The sequence below is a fragment of the Symphalangus syndactylus genome, chromosome 9 (genome assembly GCF_028878055.3).
Source record: "Symphalangus syndactylus isolate Jambi chromosome 9, NHGRI_mSymSyn1-v2.1_pri, whole genome shotgun sequence".
NCBI lineage: Eukaryota > Metazoa > Chordata > Mammalia > Primates > Hylobatidae > Symphalangus > Symphalangus syndactylus.
Window position 1 is genome coordinate 42,029,615 of NC_072431.2, and position 25,783 is coordinate 42,055,397.

The window sequence follows — 25,783 nt, forward strand, 5'->3', positions numbered from 1 at the left end:
TCTTGTCAGTAATATCTAAATCAAATAATGGGATTTTTAATCTTATTGTTTTTATGGTATAAATGGTTGTGAGTAATACTGATAAAAATGCCAAATTTTATAGGCCAAAACAGCTCTTGGAGAACATTTGCTGAACGTTGGTGTGAATCGAGACAATGTTTCCGAGATTTTACAGATATTTATGGAAGCCCACTGCGGACAAACTGAGCTTACTGAAAGTCTGAAGACCAAAGCTTTTCAGGCTCACACTCCAGCACAGAAAGCTTCAGTCCTGGCTTTCCTGATCAATGAACTGGCGTGCAGCAAGAGTGTGGTCAGGTGAGCATATGCCCAGGCTTTTCCATGATTTTTTTTCCATTTTGAATTTTTCTGATCACAAAATAATACAAATTGATTAAAGAAAATTGGAAAGTTACAGACTAGCACAAAGAAGAGAATTAAAATTGTACTTATCTCAATATTTAGAGATGGCCACTAATAATATCTTCATGTATTTCTTTGTAGTGTATTGAAAAAAAATTTGGATCATACTGTGTGTCTGTAATACATGGTCTTTGTCACCTGTTTTGTTTAATAATTTTGTTAATTTTTTATACATAACTTTTTTTATATTTTTAGTTGCTATGGTACCAGAATGTGGTACCACCACAAGAATACGGAATTTTTTTTTCCTTCACATCTTTTAAGGACAGATGACTACCTGATTTTGCTTAGTAGCCATTCATAGAATTACGTAGTCACTTTTTATTTTGTTGTACGCTAATAGAACCATAGAGCATTCGTTTATCAATGTATTAATTTATACTTTTTTAAAGCATTTGATCCTATTTAAAAGTCAGAGTTCTCACTCTAGTACTTGTTACTAGTAAAATACTAATACCAACATGTACTCTAGTATTCAGGATTTCTGAACAAATTCATGTTCATCTCCTTGTTATTCATTATTTTACAGATTTTTAACAACTTTTAGTTTTTTACCTTTCTAGAAAAAGGATCAATATTCAGAGTCATGCATTTCTACCAAATATGCAGAGTCATGCATTTCTACCAGTGTGGAAATTTTAAGTTTTCTTTACCTATCTTAGCTATGATATTGTATTAATGTAATTTTTTGTTTGTTTCTGCTATTCACTGACAGTCATCCTAAAAAATATAATAATATTCACATCTTACAATTTTATGAAAGAATAATTTCATTTAAGCATGAGCATGATAACAAATAGTAATGCTGAGTGGCACTTATTCAAAACACATACACCCAAATTCAGTGTAAATGGTACACTATGGTTTTTACCTTAGAAGGGAAAAAGCACCCCTATTTGACTTTACCAGATATCATAATATTCTTAGTTTCTGTTTGGTTGTTTATATATATACACTTAGTATATATGCATATGTATGTATGTGCACTTACGTAAATATCCATATGTGTTCTGGTATCCTGCTTTGATTTTGGAAATTATCACATCTTAAATACATGCAACAAAACTCGGAATGTTGTCTTTCTAAGGCAGTTGGTGCATAGTTTCTTTCTTGGTTTAAGATAGAAACCACAGTGAATTTTCTAATACTAATGTTGTATCCATTGGAGAAGTTATCACTTTTCAACGTACGTGTATACAAAACACATACATATATGAACGTGTATATGCATGAGGTCAGTTGTATCATTTTTACTTACTCAAAAATGCATTAATTTACGTATCAAATTTATTGGATATCAAATTAATGCATTGCATAAATTGATTAATTTATACTTTTTAATAAATTCTTGCATTGGCAGTGAAATCGACAAGAACATTGATTATATGTCAAACTTGAGGAGAGATAAATGGGTGGTAGAAGGTAAACTCCGCAAGTAAGTCCTGTTTCATTAAAGTTAATGTACTGTTTTCCTTTTATACAAATTCCCAGTAAAGCATATGAATTGCAAAGATAGAATTTAAACTTTTATTGTCTAAAGAAAAGATAATGCTCAATTTAGATGGGATATAAAATTAATAAAACTTGGGCAGAATTTGCAGTGGACAAAAGATACAATGAGATTCATTGAGCTTATATTCTTCATACTTAGAAGAAAGTCATTTTCTCTTTTTTCTTTTAAACAAGTCAAGCAATTACATTTTCTAAGATTGTGGTTGCTATTAAGTTGCTTTTATCACAAATAGAATGTTTGGAACTGTAACTTTTTTTCTTAATTGCTTTCTAATTAAAATTTGCTTTTACGGAATCTAGCTAAACTTATTCAACATTAAAACTTAATTATCTTCCTGCCAGAAAATATCAGGCAGAAATTACTCCTATGTTAAGAGGTTAGTTTCTTTGTAGTAATTTGAATTGAAATTTATTCGGTCAGTTAGTATGGGATCAGAAATTATTACTCAGCCGTTGTTAGAATTCTTCTTTTCAACTTTCATCGTTTTTTTTAATGAGTCTAATTCCAAAGAGATATCCAGAATAACTCTTGAAAGTGAATGCATCCTGTAATTTATGGAAACATTTCTTAAGTTTCCTAATTCTAATTTTTTTTAACATTGGCATATTGCTTAACACAAAAGAAATGCCATAAGGTATTTTTGCATACAACTCATGTTTTGCTCTTTTAAAAGTATATTGAGAAGTCTTTTGTTCCATGTCATCACTTTTCATAATATTTAAAGGCTCAGAATCATTCATGCTAAGAAAACAGGCAAAAGAGACACTTCAGGTGGCATTGATCTTGGAGAAGAGCAACATCCCTTGGGCACAGCCACTCCAGGACGCAAGCGAAGAAGGAAGGGAGGAGACAGTGATTATGACGATGATGATGACGATGACAGTGATGACCAAGGGGATGAAGATGATGAGGATGAAGAAGATAAAGAAGACAAAAAAGGAAAAAAGGCTGATATCTGTGAAGATGAGGTAATGAAATTTAGGTTGATTTTAAGGCAACTAGAACTGCATAACATATTTTTAAAAACAGAATTTGGAGTCAGGTGGATTTGGATTTGAATTCAGTTTTGACATTTACTTGCCTCAGTTTCCTCATCTGAAAACAAATATTACAATCTGTATCCCATAAAAATTTTTGTGATGGTTATTTAAATATCTCGTAGAATGTCTATACATAAAAGACACTAAGACTGAATAAAAGAATTTTTTTTAATATAATTACTTGAGAATTCTCCAAAGAGATATGCAGATTTTTAATTTCAGGTATTTTGTTTCATTCTATTAACATACTGTGTTACATTTGTACAGCGCTTCATGCCTTTAAAAGTGTTGTCAGGTTTAGTGAAAATAATGTATTCCTCAAACACCAATTACTATTTCTCTAGTTCTAGGTATTTTTAATCAAAGATGAATAAGGCACTGAAAGTCCCATCTCAGTTTACAGTCTCACTGAGAAGGATTTGCAAAAAGAAAACATAATGTGTTAACTGCTTTGAGAGGGGTATTGACAATGTGCTAGGCAGATACAACTTAAGAGCATTTAGACTTTCTGAGTAATAAACTCCCACAAAGAGTTTCTGGACCCATCAGCTCAGGCTATAAGCTGAGCTGAACGTTAACCTGGGTAAAGGTCTAGGGAAGAGTGTTCCAGGCAGAGAGAAATGCATGACCAAGGGCACAGAAGCAGGAAACCACAATGTGCTTTAAGGGGATTGCAAGTGCTTCAGTGTTACTGGAGTCTCATACGCAACAATGATGAACTAGGATCTTTTGCTTTTTTAGTGGCAGGAAGCCACTGAAGGGTTATAATCAGAGAATGGCATGGTCAGCATTAATTTTTAAGTTACTCACTCTGGCAGCTATGAGAAAGACACAAAAGGTGGGGCAAAATCAGAAGTGCAGAGATCAGTCAGGAGATACTGCAATGGTTTAGGTGAATTGGGGTAGAAACTAGAGCAGTGGTAGTTGGGATGAGGGAGGAGATGATTTAATAAATATTTAGGAGGAAGAATGGGCAGGACTTGAAGATGGAAGGTAGACCATGTAGGTTGATAGAGTGCTAGGATTGATTTCCAGCAATCTGGTTTGGAAGACTTCGTGCTATTGTTGCCATTAACTAAAATAGGGAAATCAGGAACAGAGTAAGTAGATAATTGAGGGCAGGGGGAGGTAAAGGAACAGATAATTGAAGACAGGAAATGATTATTTATTTTTGGACTTGCTGAGTTTGAGGTACCCATGTATAGGAGCTCAGCAGTCAGTTAGATTTAGGAATCTGAGGCCTGAAGAACAGTTTGCTCTTAGAAATATAGATCTGCGTGTTATTATCATATAGATGATAATTTAAAATCACGAGGTAATAAGATTGCAGAGGGGGATTGGTTTAGTGAATAGAGTAGTGGACTGAGGTTGGAGCCTCAGGGAACATCAGTATTTAATAGGAGCCCACAAGGCTCCTTGTTCAAGAAGCAAGAGCAGAGAAGTTAGAGATTTCTATGAGTTGGGGGTCCCCAAGACCACCTTCAGGTTCAGTGATTCACTAGGATGATTCACAGAACTCAGCATATACTTGTGCTTATAGCAATGAATTACTACAGTAAAAGGAAGCAAAGCAAAATCAGCAAAGAGTGTATGGGCAAAGTCCAGAGGAAACCAGATACAAGCTTCCAAGAGTCATCTCCCAGCAGAGTCACACACGACAGGCTTAATTCACTCAGCAACAAGTTACAACAACATACATGAAATGTTATCTACTAGGGAAGCTCATTAGAGACTCAGTGTCCAGGTTTTTTCTGGGGGCTGGTACCTGTAGGTACCGTCTGCATAGCATGTGCCAAAATATCAGATTCCCTGAAGAAAAGCAGGTATTCAGCATAATCCACACTGTTAGCGCAAATAGTTCATGTCCATATTAAGAACTCATCTTAACCCTCCCAAGATCCAAGTTCTCATATGCCAGGCCAAGGACCAACCTTGTAAGAAGGCTTCCAGAGGATACCAATCAGGCCTGCTATGTTAAGTCTTTTCTACACATGTAATAATGACAGTAATCAAGAAAATCAAACATTGCAAAAAGGAGAGTGATAAACAATGTTAAAGCAGTAGGAGGCTAGTGTGATATGGACCAAAAATGTTGATTGAATTTGGCAACATAGAGGTCACTGGTAACCAGTGTCAACACAGTTTTATTAGAGGGATGAGCGCACCTACCAGGCTATAATTGATTGATTACAATAGAAAGTGAGAAAATGAAGATGACTGTTTCAAGCATTGTGCCTCAGAAGACAGGGAGTTCCTAGAGCAGGAGAAGGGGCCAAGGATTTTACAGATGTTAAAGACGAGATGATTTCTGATGGAAAGGAAAGAGTCAATAAAATGAGAGAAGGGGATTTAAGATAAAAGAAATTTAAAAAAGCACTGTGGTATAAAGTTCTAAAGATTTTGGAGGGGCTTCAATCAAGGTGAAGGAGCTACCTTTGAAGAGTAGGTCAAAGGGAAGAAGGCAAGGTCATAGAGGGATGTGTGTGTGTGTGTGTGTGTGTGTGTATGTATATGAGTTTAGGGAAAGCTACCATAAGTCATGAAAATGGACACGTATAAAAGATTGAAGTTCACCTTTTATCAGAAAAGAATGCTAGATAGGGCTGTGGAATTGAACTCAAAAAACAACGTACAGCTAACTATTTCTTCTGCCCTCAATGCTAAGAGCACTTAGCTAAGGAAGTCTAGAAAGAACTCTTTTGCCTTATTGCATCAACTCAGTAATGCTGGAGAAATAAAGAAAGCTTAGAGAGATGAATTTATCAATGGAATGTGAAAGAAAGCTGAGAGATGAATTTATCGATGGAATGTGTGAAAATAATATCTAGTTGGAACCAATGATAATCAAATTTATGAATGAATGTAGAACTTATGCTACACAATTCTCTTTCTTAAGTAAAAATATCATGAGTACAAAATGTTTTCATAAATTATCCATTTCCAATGTTGTATTTTAAATCAGAATGGTAAAAATTATTGGAATGAACTTTTCTTTTTTTGTTAATTTTGGTAAAACATTTAACGTGAGATTCACCCTCTTAATAAATGTTTAAGTGTACAGTATACACTGTTGGTAACTATGGGCATGAGGTTGTACAACAGCTTTCTAGAACTTATTCATCTTGCATAACTGAAACTTCACACCCATTAAATAGTAACTCCCCAATTTCCCTTTCCTCCCAGCCCCTGGCAACCACCATTCTACTCTCTGGTTCTATGAGTTTGACTGTTTTAGATACCTCATATAATTGGAATCATATAGAATTTGACCTTCTGTGACTGGTTTATTTCACTTTGCATAATGTCCTCAAGGTTCACCCATGTTGTTACTTATGGCAGGATTTTTTTAAGGCTGAATAATATTTCACTGTATCTATATATCACATTTTGTTTATTCATCCATCCCTCAGTGGACACTTGGGTTGCTTTCACCATTTGGCCGTTGTGAATAACATTGCAATGAACATGACAGCACAAATACTTCAAGATCCTGATTTCAGTTCTTTTGAATAAATACCCAGAAGTAGGATTGCAGGATCAGATGGTTCTATTTTTAATTTTTTGAGGAGTCTTTATACTGTTTTCCCCAGTGGTCACGCTATTTTACAATCCCACACTCCCAACAGTGTATGAGAGTTCCAATTTCTCCATATCCTTGCCAACACTCCTGTCTCTCTCTTTCTCTTTCCTTTTGAGAGTAACTACCCTAACAAGTGTGAGATGATATCTCATTGTGATTTTGATTTTACATTTCCCTGATTAGTGATGTTGGACATCTTTTCACATTCCTGTTGGCCATTTGTATGTCTTCACTGCAAAAATGTCTATTCAGGTTCTTTGCCATTTTTAAAATCTGGTTATCTGGTTTTTGCTATTGAGTTGTAAGAGTTACTTACATATTTTAGATATTAACCCCTTATCAAATATATGGTTTGCAGATGTTTTCTCCTGTCCTGCAGGTTCTCTTTTCAGTCTGTTGTTTCCTTTGCTATGAAGAAGCACTTTAATTTGATATAGTGCCACTTGTCTATTTTTGCTTTGATTCCCTGTGTTTTTCATGTCATATTCAAGAACTCATTGTAATGAATTTAACTTTACTGCTTTTAAGAGTACCAATCTGAAAATGAGACTACATTGAGATTCCTTGCAGAAATAATTTATTTCATAATATTATACTTTTGAAACTACTGAATTATGTACATTCATCTGTGACAAATAATATGAAGGGTATGTAATTTGAGTATCAGAAGTGTAATTACTCAAACAAAAGATAACATTTATAAACAATCTGCTTCATTTGGCAAGTGGAGCTGTTTCCATAGCAGGAATTAAGCCTTTCTGACCAAAATTAATCACCTTTTCATAGAATTAGTAGCCTCTTTTAGCACTTCACATTATAAATTGTTTTAAAGTGTTAACTCATAAGTTCAATAACTTGGACAACTATGTACTGGGATTTTAGTTTATTCCCCTGTATAGTTATCTTACTAAACTAGAACTTATTTACAGAAATTATTTGTTTCACTTGGTTTCTTTTTTAACAGAGAACTAACAAACCATACATTTTATTCTTTACACATAGACTATTTGAAAATCATTATTAAAGTTTTAAAGGAGATGTGTCATTTAAGGTAGTATTTCACTTTTTTTTTTTTTTTTTTGAGACAGAGTCTCGCTCTGTCACCCAGGCTGGAGTGCAGGGGCACGATCTCAGCTCACTGCAACCTCCGCCTCCTGGTTCAAGTGATTCTCCTGCCTCAGCTTCCTGAGTAGCTGAAATTACAGGCATGTGCCACCACACCCAGCTAATTTTTGTATTTTGAGTAGAGACAGGGTTTCACCATGTTGGCCAGGCTGGTCTCAATCTCTTGACCTTGTGATCTGCCTGCCTCGGCCTCTTGAAGTGCTGGGATTACAGGCGTGAGCTACTGCACTCAGCCATATTTCACTTTTTTATGATTATTGAATTATAGAGTTAAATAGATTTTAGGATTTCACTGGCAAAGGTAGATCCTTGTTAGTAATGTGAGAAAACAATTTCAAAATTTTGTAAAGTAATAAATATTGGACCTAAGAAGTCAAATTAACATTTCATGTTAAATGATTTGAATTATTCTTTATAATAAAGAACTGGCAGACCATCAATTTCCTATATAAGTAAAATTTTGACTACTTAATGAAATTGATAAGTTAGGCACATTAGTTCTCAAAAAATAGATTTGACCTCTCAGTTAAGTTTTAAGTAGAGTATTGGTAGTTACCTTCCTTAAAGGATTGATTGCAGGGAGGTTTTCTTATTGAGACCCATATGATCCCTCTCGATTAGAAGATACTGCCCTTGACTAGATCATAGCCCCTTTATCTCAAAGAGAATTCCCTGTTCTCACTCTTCATTCCATCATTCTGTAGAGTTGTGTTGACACCTATGGGAGTTTAACCTCACAAGTTGGCCTGTGAGAGGTTCTGTGGACAACTAAACTCTGATATATAGGGACATATAATGATGCTCTTTTTTGGTTGGGGAGCTGTGACTGGGATAGGTTCTGTGTTCTTAGTTTTGTTGTTGCTGCTACTACCTTTCTCTCTGTTCTTCCAAGTTTTTTTTAATCTCTGAAAATTTTAAGTGCTATTAGCCAAAACTCCTTTAAATAAAACTTTAGGAGACATTTTATTTCTTTTTGCATTGTAGGAAGAGTCTTAAAAATTGCAGTTAGAATATTTGGCTGATACATGGCATTTTCAAATATTTGATATCTTATTTTGAATATTTATTGATTGAATTGTATTTTTGCATGAACAGATTATCAGACATTTGTCCTGCTGATCAGAAGATCATTTTAGAATCTATATATAAATATTCCCATAAAAGTCAAGATTTAAGAGTTGTTGAGCTAGTTATCTTTTAAGGTTTCTTTTAATTCCAAATAGAATTCATGCTACTGTTAGCACAAATAATGTGCCTAAACACCTTTGTAACTTGGTTCCCTAAATTTGGGTAAGGAGTGGATGAATGAGAGATAATGGTAAAACTATGGGAGTCTTTTTTTCACTTTTTTTTTTCATTGGGTAGTAGCCATACTGGTCAGAAATACATATTTGTGTGTGGTTGGTGACTGTGGCTTTTTATAAATGCTTATAGGAAGTAAACATCAAAAACAAGTTGTTATTTTTCTTTAATCTGGGCTGTACCTGCATCTTCTTATTAAAGTAGGAACACTGTTGGTTACTTTCAGATCTGTTCTTACTTAGTCCTCACAAAACCTTCATGTAGTGGGTAACATTATCACCAAATTTACAGATGAATCGCCTTACAAAGTTTAAGTAATTTGCCTATGTCTAGTAGTGCAGCTAAGATCCAAAGAAACACGTGTACCTTCTGTTCATGCTTTCCCTCTAAAACCTACAATTTGGAGATAGTTCTTCTGTTGTCACTTTCTGGAATGAAAAATTTCACATAATTACTTACAAACCTTCTATTTATGAAATTAGGACTATGCATGTTAGGAATTATTTTTATTCTAAAAACTCAATATGTTCAAGTATATCAAGTATATAGTATAACTAATCTTCTTCCCTTCAAAAATAACTCCTTCAGTTGATAGTATCAGTATTTTTCCAGTCTCCTAGATTTAAAACCTTAACATCATAATTTATTTATTCCATCATCTCCCTTGCTCCTCTGTGCCGCATATTCATGAGCTGGCAAGACTTAACAGCTCTATAACTATGTAATATCTCTTACATCCATTTGCTTTTTTCCATCTTTATTTCTTTTATGCTAGTAAGAACCATATCCCTCCTTCTCTAATCTGTTAGCTAGTTTTACCAATTTTAATCCCTTCTCTGCTCCAGGCCATCTTACAAATATTGCCAGAATAACCTTTGGAAAGCATAGCTCTGATATTTAACCTGCCCTCAAAGGATCATTTTGTTAATTGCCAAGCATTTATAGCTCTTCAAAATCTAGCCTTAAACTCATCTTGCCTCATCTCCTACCTTACCTCTTTATGCACCTCTCATGTCAAGACATGTCAGACTCTTTTCTCTGCTGGATGCATTTCTAACCATTCTTTAGTAGCTAATTAAAACATGACTTCTTCTATAAAGCCTCCCTTTGTATACATTTCCACTAAAAGTAGTCTTACTCTGCCTTGAACTTCACAGGTTTTAATCACTACCTCTCTTTGAGACCCTTATAGTTTCCTGCTTTGGGGGAGTTTATTGTGTGTGTGGTTTGTTATGTTTTGTTTCTTTTGGGGATAGAGTCTGCAGGCTGGAGTGCAGTGGCATGATCATAGCTCACTGCAGCCTTGAACTTCTGGGCTTAACCAATCCTCCTGTGTCAGCCTCCCAAGTAGCTGGGACTGCAGGAACAAGCCACTAAGCTAATTTTATATTTTGTAGATACTGGGTCTGACTATGATGTCCAGGCTGGTCTCAAATTCCTGGCCTCAAGTGATCCTCCCACCTCAGCATCCTAAAGTGCTGGGATTACAGACATGAGCTACCATACCTAGGTTTTTGTGTTTTTTTTTAAACATAATGTTTTATGTATCTCTCTACCAGATTATTAGTTTATAGAAAAGAACTGAGTCTTAATACCTTTCCACAGTGCCTCTTCTAGTACTTTGCATATAGGAGACTTTCATTAAATATTTACTGATTGAATAAATAGATCTTAAAACAGATAAATGACACTGTATTTTCTTATGTATAGGATGAAGGTGACCAAGCAGCAAGTGTTGAAGAGCTGGAAAAACAGATTGAAAAACTGAGTAAAGTAAGCACTTTTCTGATTAACATTTAACTTCTTCACAGTGTTTTAGAAATCTACATTGTATGGGGATTAGTTTTTCTGACTGCTAAGCAAAAACAGGCTTTTGGCGAGTAATTAAAAATGAAGATTCTGAATAGCATTTTTGTCAGAAAAAAAATTAGGAACACTAGAAACATTCTTACAACTGAACTTTACAGGCTTAATGCCAAGGTTAAAAGCATGCCTCTTAAACCATGATATTGAACTTAATCAGAGCCTAGAAAGAAAATATTCTATACTCTTCAGCTTTTCATATAAATACAAAATATCAATTAAGGCATAGTTTTATTTCTTGGAATTAATTACTAAAAAATTCAGTTGAATTCATAGTAACAGTTTCAGCATCTTAGGTTTTATTTTACATTTGTATATTTGTGGGTTTTATTTGCATTGGATTTGTAAACTGTGTATGTATTTGCATACTTCTCATTAAAAATTCCATTTCAGAAGTGGTTTACGCCTGTAATCCCAGCACTTTGGGAGGCTGAGGTGAGAGGATCATTTGAACCCAGGAGTTTCAGACAAGCCTGGGCAACAGGCTAAGAAAAACAATTTCATAGCATTAGTGAAATTTAAGATGAGCTTTTTATAAGAACAAAATGAGTTTTCAAAGGTATTACGAGATGCCTGTGTATGGTATTAATATTAGATTCTTCACAGACCTATCCCAAAACTTAATTATTTGTTGTCTAGGTTTACAACATGAGTGTAAAAATAGTCAAATACAGGTTTAGCCAATTACATATGTATTATTTGTTTTTTGTTTTGCTCTGCTTTTTGAAACAGAGTCTTGCTCTGGCACCTAGGCTGGAGTCCAATGGCATGGTCACTGCAGCCTTGACCTCCCAGGCTCAAGCGATCCTCCCACCTCAGCCTCCCCGGTAGTGGAACTACAGGCATGTGCCACCGTGCCCAGCTGATTTTTCGTATTTTTTGTAGAGATGGGATCTCACTATGTTGCCAAGGCTGGTCTCTAATTCCTGGGTTCAAATGATCCACCCGCCTCGGCCTCCCAGAGTGCTGGGATTACAGGCATGAGCCCCTGTGCCTGGCCATATTTTGCTGGCCATAGTTTGCTTTGGCTCCATAAAATACTTGATCCCATTGTTTATTATCAAGTAAAAGGATAAGTTTTATTCGGTAACTTATCCTTTTACTCCATGGCAACAAAAATAATTATCCTTAAAATGATTTCTATCTTTATAAATGTTACTGAAATTGAAGTCAGGCATGAATATTTAGCCCTTTTGCTCTTTTCCCAGTAGTGAAATTTATGTGCTTAAAGGCATAATAAGTATAAAGCTACATATATATTAATTTTTAAAGCATTTAACATCCCAAACCTAATTTTTTAACAGCAACAGAGTCAGTACAGAAGGAAGCTCTTTGATGCCTCTCACTCATTGCGTTCAGTGATGTTTGGCCAGGATCGTTACAGACGCCGGTATTGGATTCTTCCCCAATGTGGGGGGATTTTTGTAGAAGGCATGGAGAGTGGTGAAGGTAAGAACTAATAATCCGATACAAATTGTTAAATAAGAAACTATGTATTTTAAAACTGTTACTTCTTCAATATATTTTGTGTTCCCATGATCAATGTTTGGTAAACATGTAAAACCTTAATTCTCATTCCTTTTGCACTCATAATGCCCCTTCACTGATACACACTTCCTCCTAGCCCTTGATATTTATTTTGCTACTCTTTCTGACATCAGACATAAGCTGTTCTTTCTTTCTTTGGTGGACAAAGACTTGTATTTCCATCTATATTACCTTTTGTAGCTGCTGCTCCATTTCTCTTTCTTCCCATTGTCAAACTTCCCAATAAGTGGTTTATTCTTTTACAATAAGCATACATCCTGACAGTAACCCTCTGCAGGTAACTTGCTTAAATCTAAGATCTTCATCATAATACTCATTCCTTTTCAAATCTTGTTAATGTTTGAAATTTGTGATCACTTCCTTCTCCTTCAAACTTCTTCCTTTTTTGAATTTTGTGATACCACACATTCATGATATTCTACCTTTAGATTTCTTTTGCTGGCTCCATTTCTGTTACATTAACTAGCAGAGTGCACTGTGCATTTATGTGCTCAGTAAACCTTCTAGAATTTAACTTTTCAGAGCTCCATGTCTGGACATTTTCAAATGCCAAATTCTGATGGGGACAAAATTGTTATGTTAGTGATTAGAGATTTTGGAATAGCTATTGACTCATGTTGGTACATGGAAGCAAAAATGTTTTTACATTCTGAAAATCTGTAAGAACTAACATTAACACTTTTGTCCCCATCAGACATGGAAGATAAAACACATTTTTGAATGCCTGCTATGTGCTAGACATTTCTAGGCACTGTAGGAGACACAAAGCTGTATAAAATAGAATCCATGTCATGTTTATAGTCCACTGGGGAGAGAAGACTGGCTAATCATATAGATGACCCTAATATAGAATATAAATAAAGCAGTTGGCTTTAAGGGTTTTGTTTTTAGTGATGGGATCACTTTTTTAAAAAAGAAAATGTTATGCAGAATCTCAATATCTAACAAAAATGAATTGTTCTGATTGATCTACTTGGGAGAATTTTCTAGCGTATACAAATAGACCTCTGTTCTATATACTTGCTTTCCAATTCAGGAGTGACCCAAGAGGCATCTCTAATGATGTTAAGATTCTGCACTAAAGAGTAAGCTCAGAACCTATAAAAGTGAAGTGCCTAGAGGGATCAAAGCTGAGAAACATTATGTACCTTACTTAACATTTTGTCATGTTTGGTACAGATGGCCATCTCTGCCATTAGACTGTGAGCTCTTGGAGAACAGGGACTAATTTTGGCAGGGGAATTACACCAAAATAGATAATGTGGGAGCAAAGTACGCACTGGATTGGAAGAAGTAGTAAAGAAACTGCTTGTGGAACCATTACAGTAACCCAGCTAAGAAGTAGAGAGGCCATAACCTCAGGAGCAAACAGGGATAAAAGGAAGACAGAAAGAAGGATCTTGAAGGTTGAATTGCTGTAAGAAATTATTGAGTATGATGTAGGAAAGTGGAAATTAGAGATAAATTTAATGACTTAATTCCCAATAGAAAAATTATGGGCCAGACATGGTGGCTCACAGCTTTAATCCCAGCACTTTAGGAGGCCAAGGCAGACAGATCGCTTGAGGCCAGGAGCTTGAGACCAGCCTGGGCAACATGGCAAAGCCCCATCTCTAGCAAAAAATACAAAAATTAGCCAGATGCAGTGACACGTGCCTATAGTCCAGCTACTCTGGAGGCTGAGGCACAAGAATCGCTTGAACCGAGGAGACAGAGGTTGCAATGAGCCAAGAGTGCACCACTGCACTCCAGCCTGGGTGGCAGAGTGGGCCCTGTCTCAAAAATAAATAAATAAATACATATATACATACATAATAAAAATTATGATACTTTGGCCGAGCGCGGTGGCTCACACCTGTAATCCCAGCACTTTGTGAGGTCAACGGGGGTGGACTACCTGAGGTCAGGAGTTCGTGACCAGCCTGACCAACATAGAGAAACCCCATCTCTACTAAAAATACAAAAAAAATTAGCCAGGTGTGGTGACGCATGCCAGTAATCCCAGCTACTCAGGAGGCTGAGGCAGGAGAATCGCTTGAACCCAAGGCTCCTGGCCTCAAGTGATCTGTCTGCCTTGGCCTCCTAAAGTGCTGGGATTAAAGGTGTGAGCCACCATGTCTGGCCCATAATTTTTCTATTGGGAATTAAGTCATTAAATTTATCTCTAATTTCCACTTTCCTACATCATACTCAATAATTTCTTGAACCCAGGAGGCAAGCAGAGGTTGCAGTAAGCCGAGATCGTGCCATTGCACTTCAGCCTGGGCAACAGGAGTGAAGATCCGTCTCTAAATAAATAAATGAATGATACTTTAAAATGAATTAGAGCAGTCAATAGGAGGGGTTGTTTGAAATGAAATTAAGTCAAAGTTTTAGTATAGGATCTAATTTAAAATGACAAAATTATGGGTCATTTAGAAGTACAGAGCCTGGACCGGGTGCGGTGGCTCACACCTGTAATCCCAGCACTTTGGGAGGCCGAGACGGGCGGATCACGAGGTCAGGAGATCAAGAACATCCTGGTTAACATGGTGAAACCCCGTCTCTACTAAAAATACAAAAATATTAGCCGGGCTTGGTGGCGGGCACCTGTAGTCCCAACTACTCGGGAGGCTGAGGCAGGAGAATGGCATGAACCTGGGAGGCGGAGCTTGCAGTGAGCCAAGATTGCGCCACTGGGCAGGAGAGCGAGACTCCATCTCAAAAAAAAAAAAAAAATTAGTACAGTGTCTGGGAGACTTAAGAGCAGATTTTTTTTACAAATATATATTTTTATTATACTTTAAGTTCCAGGGTACGTGTGCACAACGTGCAGATTTGTTACATATGTATACATGTGCCATGTTGGTGTGCTGCACCCATTAACTTGTCATTTACATTAGGTATATCTCCTAATGCTATCCCTCCCCTCTCCCCACACCCCACGACAGCCCCTGGTGTATGATGTTCCCCTTCCTTTGTCCAAGTGTTCTCATTGTTCAATTCCCACCTATGAGTGAGAACATGTGGTGTTTGGTTTTTTGTCTTTGCGATAGTTTGCTGAAAATGATGGTTTCCAGCTTCATCTGTGTCCCTACAAAGGACATGAACTCATCCTTTTCTATGGCTGCATAATATTCCATGGTGTATATGTGCCACATTTTCTTAATCCAGTCTATCATTGTTTGACATTTGGGTTGAAATACCATTTGACCCAGCCATCCCATTACTGGGATTTATTCCCTAAAGGAATATAAATCATGCTGCTATAAAGACACATGCACACAAATGTTTATTGCAGCACTACTCACAATAGCAAAGACTTGGAACCAACCCAAATGTCCAACAAAGATTTTTCTTAAATGCCCAGGTGAGTGGCTTTTTAACCTTATGAATCACCTGAAAAGCTTAAGAAAACGACCAATCTGAGCCCTACCCCAGACCAGTTAAATATTCAATATGATTAAGAGCCACATTCGAGGGGTGGAGCCAAGATGGCCGAATAGGAACAGCTCCGGTCTCCAGCTCCCAGCCCCAGCGACACAGAAGACGGGTGATTTCTGCATTTCTGCTTGAGGTACCGGTTTCATCTCACTAGGGAGTGCCTAACAGTGGGTTCAGGACAGTCGGTGAAGCGCACTGTGCGAGAGCCGAAGCAGGGCGAGGCATTGCCTCACTCGGGAAGCGCAAGGGGTCAGGGAGTTCCCTTTCCTAGTCAAAGAAAGGGGAAACAGACGGCACCTGGAATATCGGGTCAGTCCCATCCTAATACTGCGCTTTTCCAACGGGCCTGGAAAACGGCACACTAGGAGATTGTGTCCCGCACCTGGCTCGGAGGGTCCTATGCCCACAGAGTCTTGCTGATTGCTAGCACAGCAGTCTGAGATCACGCTGCAAGGCGGCAACGAGGCTGGGGGAGGGGCGCCCGCCATTGCCCAGGCTTGCTTAGGTAAACAAAGCAGCCAGGAAGCTCGAACTGGGTGGAGCCCACCACAGCTCAAGGAGGCCCGCCTGCCTCTGTAGGCTCCACCTCTGGGGGCAGGGCACAGACAACCAAAAACTCAGGGAGAACCTCCACAGCCTTAAATGTCCCTGTCTGACTGACAGCTTTGAAGAGAGTAGTGGTTCTCCCAGCACGCAGCTGGAGATCTGAGAACGGACAGACTGCCTCCTAAAGTGGGTCCCTCACCCCCGAGCAGCCTAACTGGGAGGCACCCCCCCAGTAGGGACAGACTGACACCTCATTCAACCGGGTACTCCTCTGAGACAAAACTTTCAGAGGAACTATCAGACAGCTGAATTTGTGGTCTCACGAAAATCCGCTGTTCTGCAGCCACCGCTGCTGACACCCAGCTAAACAGGGTCTGGAGTGGACCTCTAGTAAACTCCAACAGACCTGCAGCTGAGGGTCTTGTCTGGTAGAAGGAAAATTAACAAACAGAAAGGACATCCACACCAAAAACCCATCTGTACATCACCATCATCGAAGACAAAAAGTAGACAAAACCACAAAGATGGGGAAAAAACAGGCCAAAAAAACTGGAAACTCTAAAAAACAGAGCACCTCTCCTCCTCCAAAGGAACGCAGTTCCTCACCAGCAACGGAACAAAGCTGGATGGAGGATGACTTTGATGAGTTGAGAGAAGAAGGCTTCAGACGATCAAACTACTCTGAGCTACGAGAGGAAATTCAAAACAATAGCAAAGAAGTTAAAAACTTTGAAAAAAAATTAGAAGAATGGATAACTAGAATAACCAATGGAGAGAAGGGCTTAAAGGAGATGATGGAGCTGAAAGCCAAGTTTCGAGAACTACGCGAAGAATGCAGAAGCCTCAGTAGCAGATGCGATCAACTGGAAGACAGGGTATCGCTGATAGAAGATGAAATGAATGAAATGAAGCGAGAAGGGAAGTTTAGAGAAAAAAGAATAAAAAGAAATGAACAAAGCCTCCAAGAAATTTGGGACTATGTGAAAAGACCAAACCTACGTCTGATTGGTGTACCTGAAAATGATGGGGAGAATGGAACCAAGTTGGAAAACACTCTGCAAGATATTATCCAGGAGAACTTCCCCAATCTAGCAAGGCAGGCCAGCATTCAGATTCAGGAAATACAGAGAACGCCACAAAGATACTCCTCGAGAAGGGCAACTCCAAGACACATAATTGTCAGATTCACCAAAGTTGAAATGAAGGAAAAAATGTTAAGGGCAGCCAGAGAGAAAGGTCGGGTTACCCACAAAGGGAAGCCCATCAGACTAACAACTGATCTCTCAGCAGAAACTCTACAAGCCAGAAGAGAGTGGGGGCCGATATTCAACATTCTTAAAGAAAAGAATTTTCAACCCAGAATTTCCTATCCCGCCAAACTAAGCTTCATAAGTGAAGGAGAAATAAAATACTTTACAGACAAGCAAACGCTGAGTGATTTTGTCACCACCAGGCCTGCCCTAAAAGAGCTCCTGAAGGAAGCACTAAACATGGAAAGGAACAACCGGTACCAGCCCCTGCAAAAACATGCCAAATTGTAAAGACCATCGAGGCTAGGAAGAAACTATAGCAACTAACGAGCAAAATAACCAACTAACATCATAATGACAGGATCAGATTCACACATAACAATATTCACTTTAAATGTAAATGGGCTAAATGCTCCAATCAAAAGACACAGACTGGCAAACTGGATAAGGAGTCAGGACCCATCAGTGTGCTGTATTCAGGAAACCCATCTCACGTGCAGAGACACACATAGACTCAAAATAAAGGGATGGAGGAAGATCTATCAAGCAACTGGAAAACAAAAAAAGGCAGGGGTTGCAATCCTAGTCTCTGATAAAATAGACTTTAAACCAACAGAGATCAAAAGAGACAAAGAAGGCCATTACATAATGGTAAAGGGATCAATTCAACAAGAAGAGCTAACTATCCTAAATATATATGCATCCAACACAGGAGCACCCAGATTCATAAAGCAAGTCCTCAGTGACCTACAAAGGGACTTAAACTCCCACACAATAATAATGGGAGATTTTAACACCCCACTGTCAGCATTAGACAGATCAACGAGACAGAAAGTTAACAAGGATATCCAGGAATTGAACTCAGCTCTACATAAAGTGGACCTAATAGACATCTACAGAACTCTCCACCCCAAGTCAACAGAATATACATTTTTTTCAGCACCACACCACACCTATTCCAAAATTGACCACATAGTTGGAAGTAAAGCTCTCCTCAGCAAATGTAAAAGAACAGAAATTATAACAAACTGTCTCTCAGACCACAGTGCAATCAAACTAGAACTCAGGATTAAGAAACTCACTCAAAACCGCTCAACTACATGGAAACTGAACAACCTGCTCCTGAATGACTATTGGGTACATAATGAAATGAAGGCAGAAATAAAGATGTTCTTTGAAACCAACGAGAACAAAGACACAACATACCAGAATCTCTGGGACACGTTCAAAGCAGTGTGTAGAGGGAAATTAATAGCACTAAATGCCCACAAGAGAAAGCAGGAAAGATCCAAAATTGACACCCTAACATCACAATTAAAAGAACTAGAAAAGCAAGAGCAAACACATTCAAAAGCTAGCAGAAGGCTAGAAATAACTAAAATCAGAGCAGAACTGAAGAAAATAGAGACACAAAAAACCCTTCAAAAAATTAATGAATCCAGGAGCTGGTTTTTTGAAAAGATCAACAAAATTGATGGACCGCTAGCAAGACTAATAAAGAAGAAAAGAGAGAAGAATCAAATAGATGCAATAAAAAACGAAAAGGGGATATCACCACCGATCCCACAGAAATACAATCTACCATCAGAGAATACTACAAACACCTCTATGCAAATAAACTAGAAAATCTAGAAGAAATGGATAAATTCCTCGACAAATACACCCTCCCAAGACTAAACCAGGAAGAAGTTGAATCTCTGAATAGACCAATAACAGGTTCTGAAATTGTGGCAATAATCAATAGCTTACCAACCAAAAAGAGTCCAGGACCTGACGGATTCACAGCTGAATTCTACCAGAGGTACAAGGAGGAACTGGTACCATTCCTTCTGAAACTATTCCAATCGATAGAAAAAGAGGGAATCCTCCCTAACACATTTTACGAAGCCAGCATCGTCCTGATACCAAAACCTGGCAGAGACATAACCAAAAAAGAGAATTTCAGACCAATATCCTTGATGAACATTGATGCAAAAATCCTCAATAAAATACTGGCAAACCGAATCCAGCAGCACATCAAAAAGCTTATCCACCATGATCAAGTGGGCTTCATCCCTGGGATGCAAGGCTGGTTCAACATACACAAATCAATAAATGTAATCCAGCATATAAACAGAACCAAAGACAAAAACCACATGATTATCTCAATAGATGCAGAAAAGGCCTTTGACAAAATTCAACAACCCTTCATGCTAAAAACTCTCAATAAATTAGGTATTGATGGGACGTATCTCAAAATAATAAGAGCTATCTACGACAAACCCACAGCCAATATCATACTGAATGGGCTAAAACTGGAAGCATTCCCTTTGAAAACTGGCACAAGACAGGGATGCCTTCTCTCACCACTCCTATTCAACATAGTGCTGGAAGTTCTGGCCAGAGCAATCAGGCAGGAGAAGGAAATAAAGGGTATTCAATTAGGAAAAGAGGAAGTCAAATTGTCCCTGTTTGCAGATGACATGATTGTATATCTAGAAAACCCCATTGTCTCAGCCCAAAATCTCCTTAAGCTGATTAGCAACTTCAGCAAAGTCTCAGGATACAAAATTAGTGTACAAAAATCACAAGCATTCTTGTACACCAATAACAGACAAACAGAGAGCCAAATCATGAGTGAACTCCCATTCACAATTGCTTCAAAGAGAATAAAATACCTAGGAATCCAACTTACAAGGGATGTGAAGGACCTCTTCAAGGAGAACTACAAACCACTGCTCAATGAAATAAAAGAGGATACAAACAAATGGCAGAACATTCCATGCTCATGGGTTGGAAGAATCAATATCGTGAAAATGGCCATACTGCCCAAGGTAATTTATAGATTCAATGCCATCCCCATCAAGCTACCAATGACTTTCTTCACAGAATTGGAAAAAACTACTTTAAAGTTCATATGGAACCAAAAAAGAGCCCGCATCGCCAAGTCAATCCTAAGCCAAAAGAACAAAGCTGGAGGCATCACGCTACCTGACTTTAAACTATACTACAAGGCTACAGTAACCAAAACAGCATGGTACTGGTACCACAACAGAGACATAGATCAATGGAACAGAACAGAGCCCTCAGAAATGATGCCGCATATCTACAACTATCTGATCTTTGACAAACCTGACAAAAACAAGAAATGGGGAAAGGATTCCCTATTTAATAAATGGTGCTGGGAAAACTGGCTAGCCATATGTAGAAAGCTGCAACTGGATCCCTTCCTTACACCTTATACAAAAATTAATTCAAGATGGATTAAAGACTTATATGTTAGACCTAAAACCATTAAAATCCTACAAGAAAACCTAGGCAATACCATTCAGGACATAGGCGTGGGCAAGGACTTCATGTCTAAAACACCAAAAGCAATGGCAACAAAAGCCAAAATCGACAAATGGGATCTCATTAAACTAAAGAGCTTCTGCACAGCAAAAGAAACTATCATCAGAGTGAACAGGCAACCTACAAAATGGGAAAAAATTTTTGCAACCTACTCATCTGACAAAGGGCTAATATCCAGAATCTACAATGAACTCAAACAAATTTACAAGAAAAAAACAAACAACCCCATCAAAAAGTGGGCAGAGGATATGAACAGACACTTCTCAAAAGAAGACATTTATGCAGCCAAAAAACACATGAAGAAATGCTCCTCATCACTGGCCATCAGAGAAATGCAAATCAAAACCACAGTGAGATACCATCTCACACCAGTTAGAATGGCCATCATTAAAAAATCAGGAAACAACAGGTGCTGGAGAGGATGTGGAGAAATAGGAACACTTTTACACTGTTGGTGGGACTGTAAACTAGTTCAACCATTGTGGAAGTCAGTGTGGCAATTCCTCAGGGATCTCGAACTAGAAATACCATTTGACCCAGCCATCCCATTACTGGGTATATACCCAAAGGACTATAAATCATGCTGCTATAAAGACACATGCACACGTATGTTTATTGCGGCACTATTCACAATAGCAAAGAGTTGGAACCAACCCAAATGTCCAACAACGATAGACTGGATTAAGAAAATGTGGCACATATACACCATGGAATACTATGCAGCCATAAAAAATGATGAGTTCGTGTCCTTTGTAGGGACATGGATGAAACTGGAAAACATCATTCTCAGTAAACTATCGCAAGGACAAAAAACCAAACACCGCATGTTCTCACTCATAGGTGGGAATTGAACAATGAGAACTCATGGACACAGGAAGGGGAACATCACGCTCCGGGGACTGTGGTGGGGTGGGGGGAGGGGGGAGGGACAGCATTAGGAGATACACCTAATGCTAAATGACGAGTTAAGGGGTGCAGGAAATCAACATGGCACACGGATACATATGTAACAAACCTGCACATTGTGCACATGTACCCTAAAACCCTCAAGTATAATAATAAAAAAAAAAAAAAAAAAAAAAAAAAGAGCCACATTCTTCTTAGTCACTTGGGCATGTAAACTTGAAGTATCTAGGACATCAACTTTCCTTCAGCATACCTGAAATCAGTCTCTTTGCAACACTACTGAAATCAGTTCTTTTTTTTTTAATTTTTGATTTTTTTATTTCTTTTTTTTATTATACTTTAGGTTTTAGGGTACGTGTGCACAATGTGCAGGTTTGTTACATATGTATCCATGTGCCATGTTGTTTGAAATCAGTTCTTTATCATTGTATACCTGGATTATTACACCCGTCCTCAACTTCTCTATATACAATCCCCTCCTTCCATCACATTCTGTCATCACATCATGTCTCTACTCTGAAACCTTAAATGACCTCTATAACCTGTAACATGATGTAGTAAATATGTACTTAGCCTGGACTGTATACAGTTCTGACCCCAAGCTATCTTTACGCTGTTCTGTTAATGAGAATTCACCTAGTCCAGTCTATTCACTCAACACGTGTATTCCTCCCCTTGCATCTGTGCCAAATCTTGTTTATTATAATAATAATCTGCTTTTCTTCTACCATCGAAATTTCACCCATCCTTCTTGATCCAGCTCAAATCCTAAGCTTTTCCACAAACTTCCCAGCTTATTTAAGTGGACCTTTTAATAAACGTGAAATTGAACTCCCAGAAAAGCAGGTAATTAATTAGACCATTATTTTAGCACATTAATGTATATACTATTTCCTTATTTAAATCTTATAATCGTCATCTGTGCTTTTAATTTTCCATAGTGTTAGAAGGATAGTACTTTATATATCACAGGCACACTTAAAATACTTTAAGATTTAAATAAGTAAATAAATAATTTAATGTCTTTATAAGGTTTTATAAGAATAGCTTATAGGAGACAGTTTGTTTTTTTTTTTTAGGCCTCTCAGATTATCATTGATTGAATTTACATATTAGACCTCCATTTCCATCCAGGCTCTTCTACATAACCTCTCTGGATGCTGATTTCCCTTTCTGCAAAAAAGTGTTAATAAGCTGTATATGAATTATTTGATTGTTACAAGGATCAAGTCAGATAATGGATCTAAAAGAACTACAAAGTGATATATAAATAGCAGTTGTACTTTATACTCTTATTTGTGGTCATTGCAGAGCAGGGGGAGGTAGGGATAATTTTTCACTTTATTTTCTTCTAAAGTTTTTTATTATTTCATTAATAGACATATTAATAGACATTAATGAAATAAGGGAGTATACGTCTGCTATATTCTATGTGCTATGAACTTATAAATAATAGGTATAGATTCCTTCTCTTTATCTTACAGCTAATTAAAATGAGGAAAAAACTCAGATGATTTATTCATCAAGTGTTTATTTGCACCTGTATTGTGCGTTGTACTAAGTGCTGTGGAGATGCAAAAGAAGACCAGGTGCACTGGTTCATGCCTGTAATCCTAGCACTTTGGGAGGCTGAGGCAGGAGGATTGCTTGAGCCCAGGAGTTCACAACGAGCCTGGGCAACGTAACAAGACCTTGTCTCTACTAAAATCACATATATATGGCTGACTGTGGTGTGCACCTGTAATCTCAGTTACTCAGGAGGCTGACACAGGGGGATCACGTGAGCAAAACAAGATACAAAAGAATCAGTTAACCTGTCCCTATCCACAAAAAGCTCACAATCTAATTGGAAAGATATAGCACATATGAAGACAAAGAGAACATACAAGTGTATAATATGAGCAAGTAGTGTGTCTGACAGGCAAGGCTGATAAAGATCAGTAAGTGTCAAACTAGTAGAAACTACTGTAAATAAATGGGTTAATGCTGAAAGTTAATTCAGCATTAACAATATATATTATTGTCATCATCTTATTTATTACTTTTTTTTTTTTTTTTTTGAGACAGATTCTCACCCTGTCTCCCAGGCTGGAGTGCAGTGGCGCAATCTTGGCTCACTGCAAGCTCCACCTCCCACGTTCACGCCGTTCTCCTGCCTCAGCCTCCCAAGTAGCTGGGACTACAGGCGTCCACCACCACGCCTGGCTAATTTTTTTGTATTTTTTTTAGTAGAGACGGGGTTTCACTGTGTTAGCCAGGATGGTCTCAATCTCCTGACCTCATGATCTGCCCGCCTCTGCCTCCCAAAGTGCTGGGATTACAGGTGTGAGCCACTGCGCCCAGCTGCTTATTTATTTTTAAAAGTTCCTTAAAAGTATAATGTGTTCTTAATAAAGAAAGGTTAGATTTAACATTAAATGTACAAGTTTTTAGAAAGTTCTTATAATAACATTAACATCAATTAATATTATGGGGAGAAGATATCAGACATTGGATTACCTTCACAGAAAAATATTAATTAAATTCATGTTGTACAAGAGGCAAGGTAATATATACCACAAGCAATACACACAGTGCTAATAACAATAATGTTTATTAGTGATGATAACTTCAGAGCAGATAAGTAACAGAGCACTCAGGGGATCTCTGAGCCCCTGCAGTGGTTCCACAGGGGTGTGCCTTGTCCAGTTGGAGACTGGACAAGAAACAAGATCACTCAAAGAGAAGACTCTGCCTTCATACCACTATATATTTTCAGGTTAGTCCAAGTCCTTCATTATTCTCAGAAACAACATGTATCTCAAAGGACCTCTGGGCCTAGGAACAACACTAGGGAGTATGCATTACAAAGGACCAGGGTCTACAAACCAAAGACTTTGAGAACAGCAGCTAAAGACCCTACTGTTCCTCTGCAAATCAGCTCAGTGGCTAAGCAGGTTTGCTAATGGGTCTTGGGAACAAGAGAAGGAAGAGAGCCCCCATGGCCGTTTAGCTGAGACTGAGGGTTTATTCCTTCTAAGTCCACCCCCTGACCCTTGGTGTAGCTCACTAGATATATGCGTCCCCATCTGGAATAGAAAGCAATTAGATTTTAAATGGTGCCTTCAGTGTTTGCTGACGGTGCTGAAAGAGTCATTATATAGCCAGAGAAATTCTAAAACAAACAATATACCACAGCATTAGGAGATACAGAGCTCCCATGAGCAATCTGGCTGCATATCCAACAAAAAGTCCAAAGCTATGCAATTCTCTAATATTACTCAGGTCAAGGAAGCAATACTAATTTGTTCAGTGATATGATCCCAGGCTTTCTCAATGGCAGCGTTTCCCACGATAGCAATTGCGGGTCATACCCTCAGTTTCATAGGTGACTATTCAAGGCAAGAGCCCTTGTACAAAGTAATGAAAGCCTGTATCCTTGACACCTGCAGATAGGCTCTAATGCTGGCCCTGGAGACCACAGCTGGGAAAGTGACCAGTGTCTTAGATTTTGAGTCACTATTAAAGGTCTCATAGTACTTCCAAAATATGCAGTGTTATGTGCATGTGGGAGGCAGGGAAAGCATGTCTTTCACATAAGACGACAGGTTCCACTGGATTACAGAGGTTTAGTGCTACATTTTATATCCACTTGGTATTTATGTTTTTCTGGGGTTAACACACTGTCGGCATGCTATTAGACTCAACTGCAGGTCTGAAGTGGAAGTATTTGGTTGAGAGTTTTATGCTGCTTTGGGGTTCTCCTAATGTGGGATATGGATCCACTGGGAGCCAAGATGTCAGAGTAGGTGTTTCTCTGCACCTGAGAAGTTGAGTAGAGTTTTACACAGTATGACTAGTAAGGGAAGAGTTAATGGAGGGCCAGGGCAAATGAGAACTCTGGTTAATACCAGGTAGGAGTAATTCCCATGGTGTTATCTGGGAGTGGAATTTC

General features: G+C 38.0%; 1 protein-coding gene across 24 annotated transcripts in view; it reads left to right on the plus strand.

The window, feature by feature from the left end:
* BAZ2B (bromodomain adjacent to zinc finger domain 2B) overlaps positions 1 to 25,783 on the plus strand; it is a 419,408-nt gene that overhangs the window by 341,613 nt on the left and 52,012 nt on the right. For all 24 annotated transcript variants that reach the window (XM_063645961.1, XM_063645969.1, XM_063645960.1 and 21 more), the window contains 5 exons: positions 104 to 318; positions 1,784 to 1,858; positions 2,661 to 2,904; positions 10,694 to 10,756; positions 12,151 to 12,295. In XM_063645961.1, the coding sequence (XP_063502031.1) occupies positions 104 to 318; positions 1,784 to 1,858; positions 2,661 to 2,904; positions 10,694 to 10,756; positions 12,151 to 12,295 (742 nt within the window). The remainder of the gene's footprint in view (positions 1 to 103; positions 319 to 1,783; positions 1,859 to 2,660; positions 2,905 to 10,693; positions 10,757 to 12,150; positions 12,296 to 25,783) is intronic.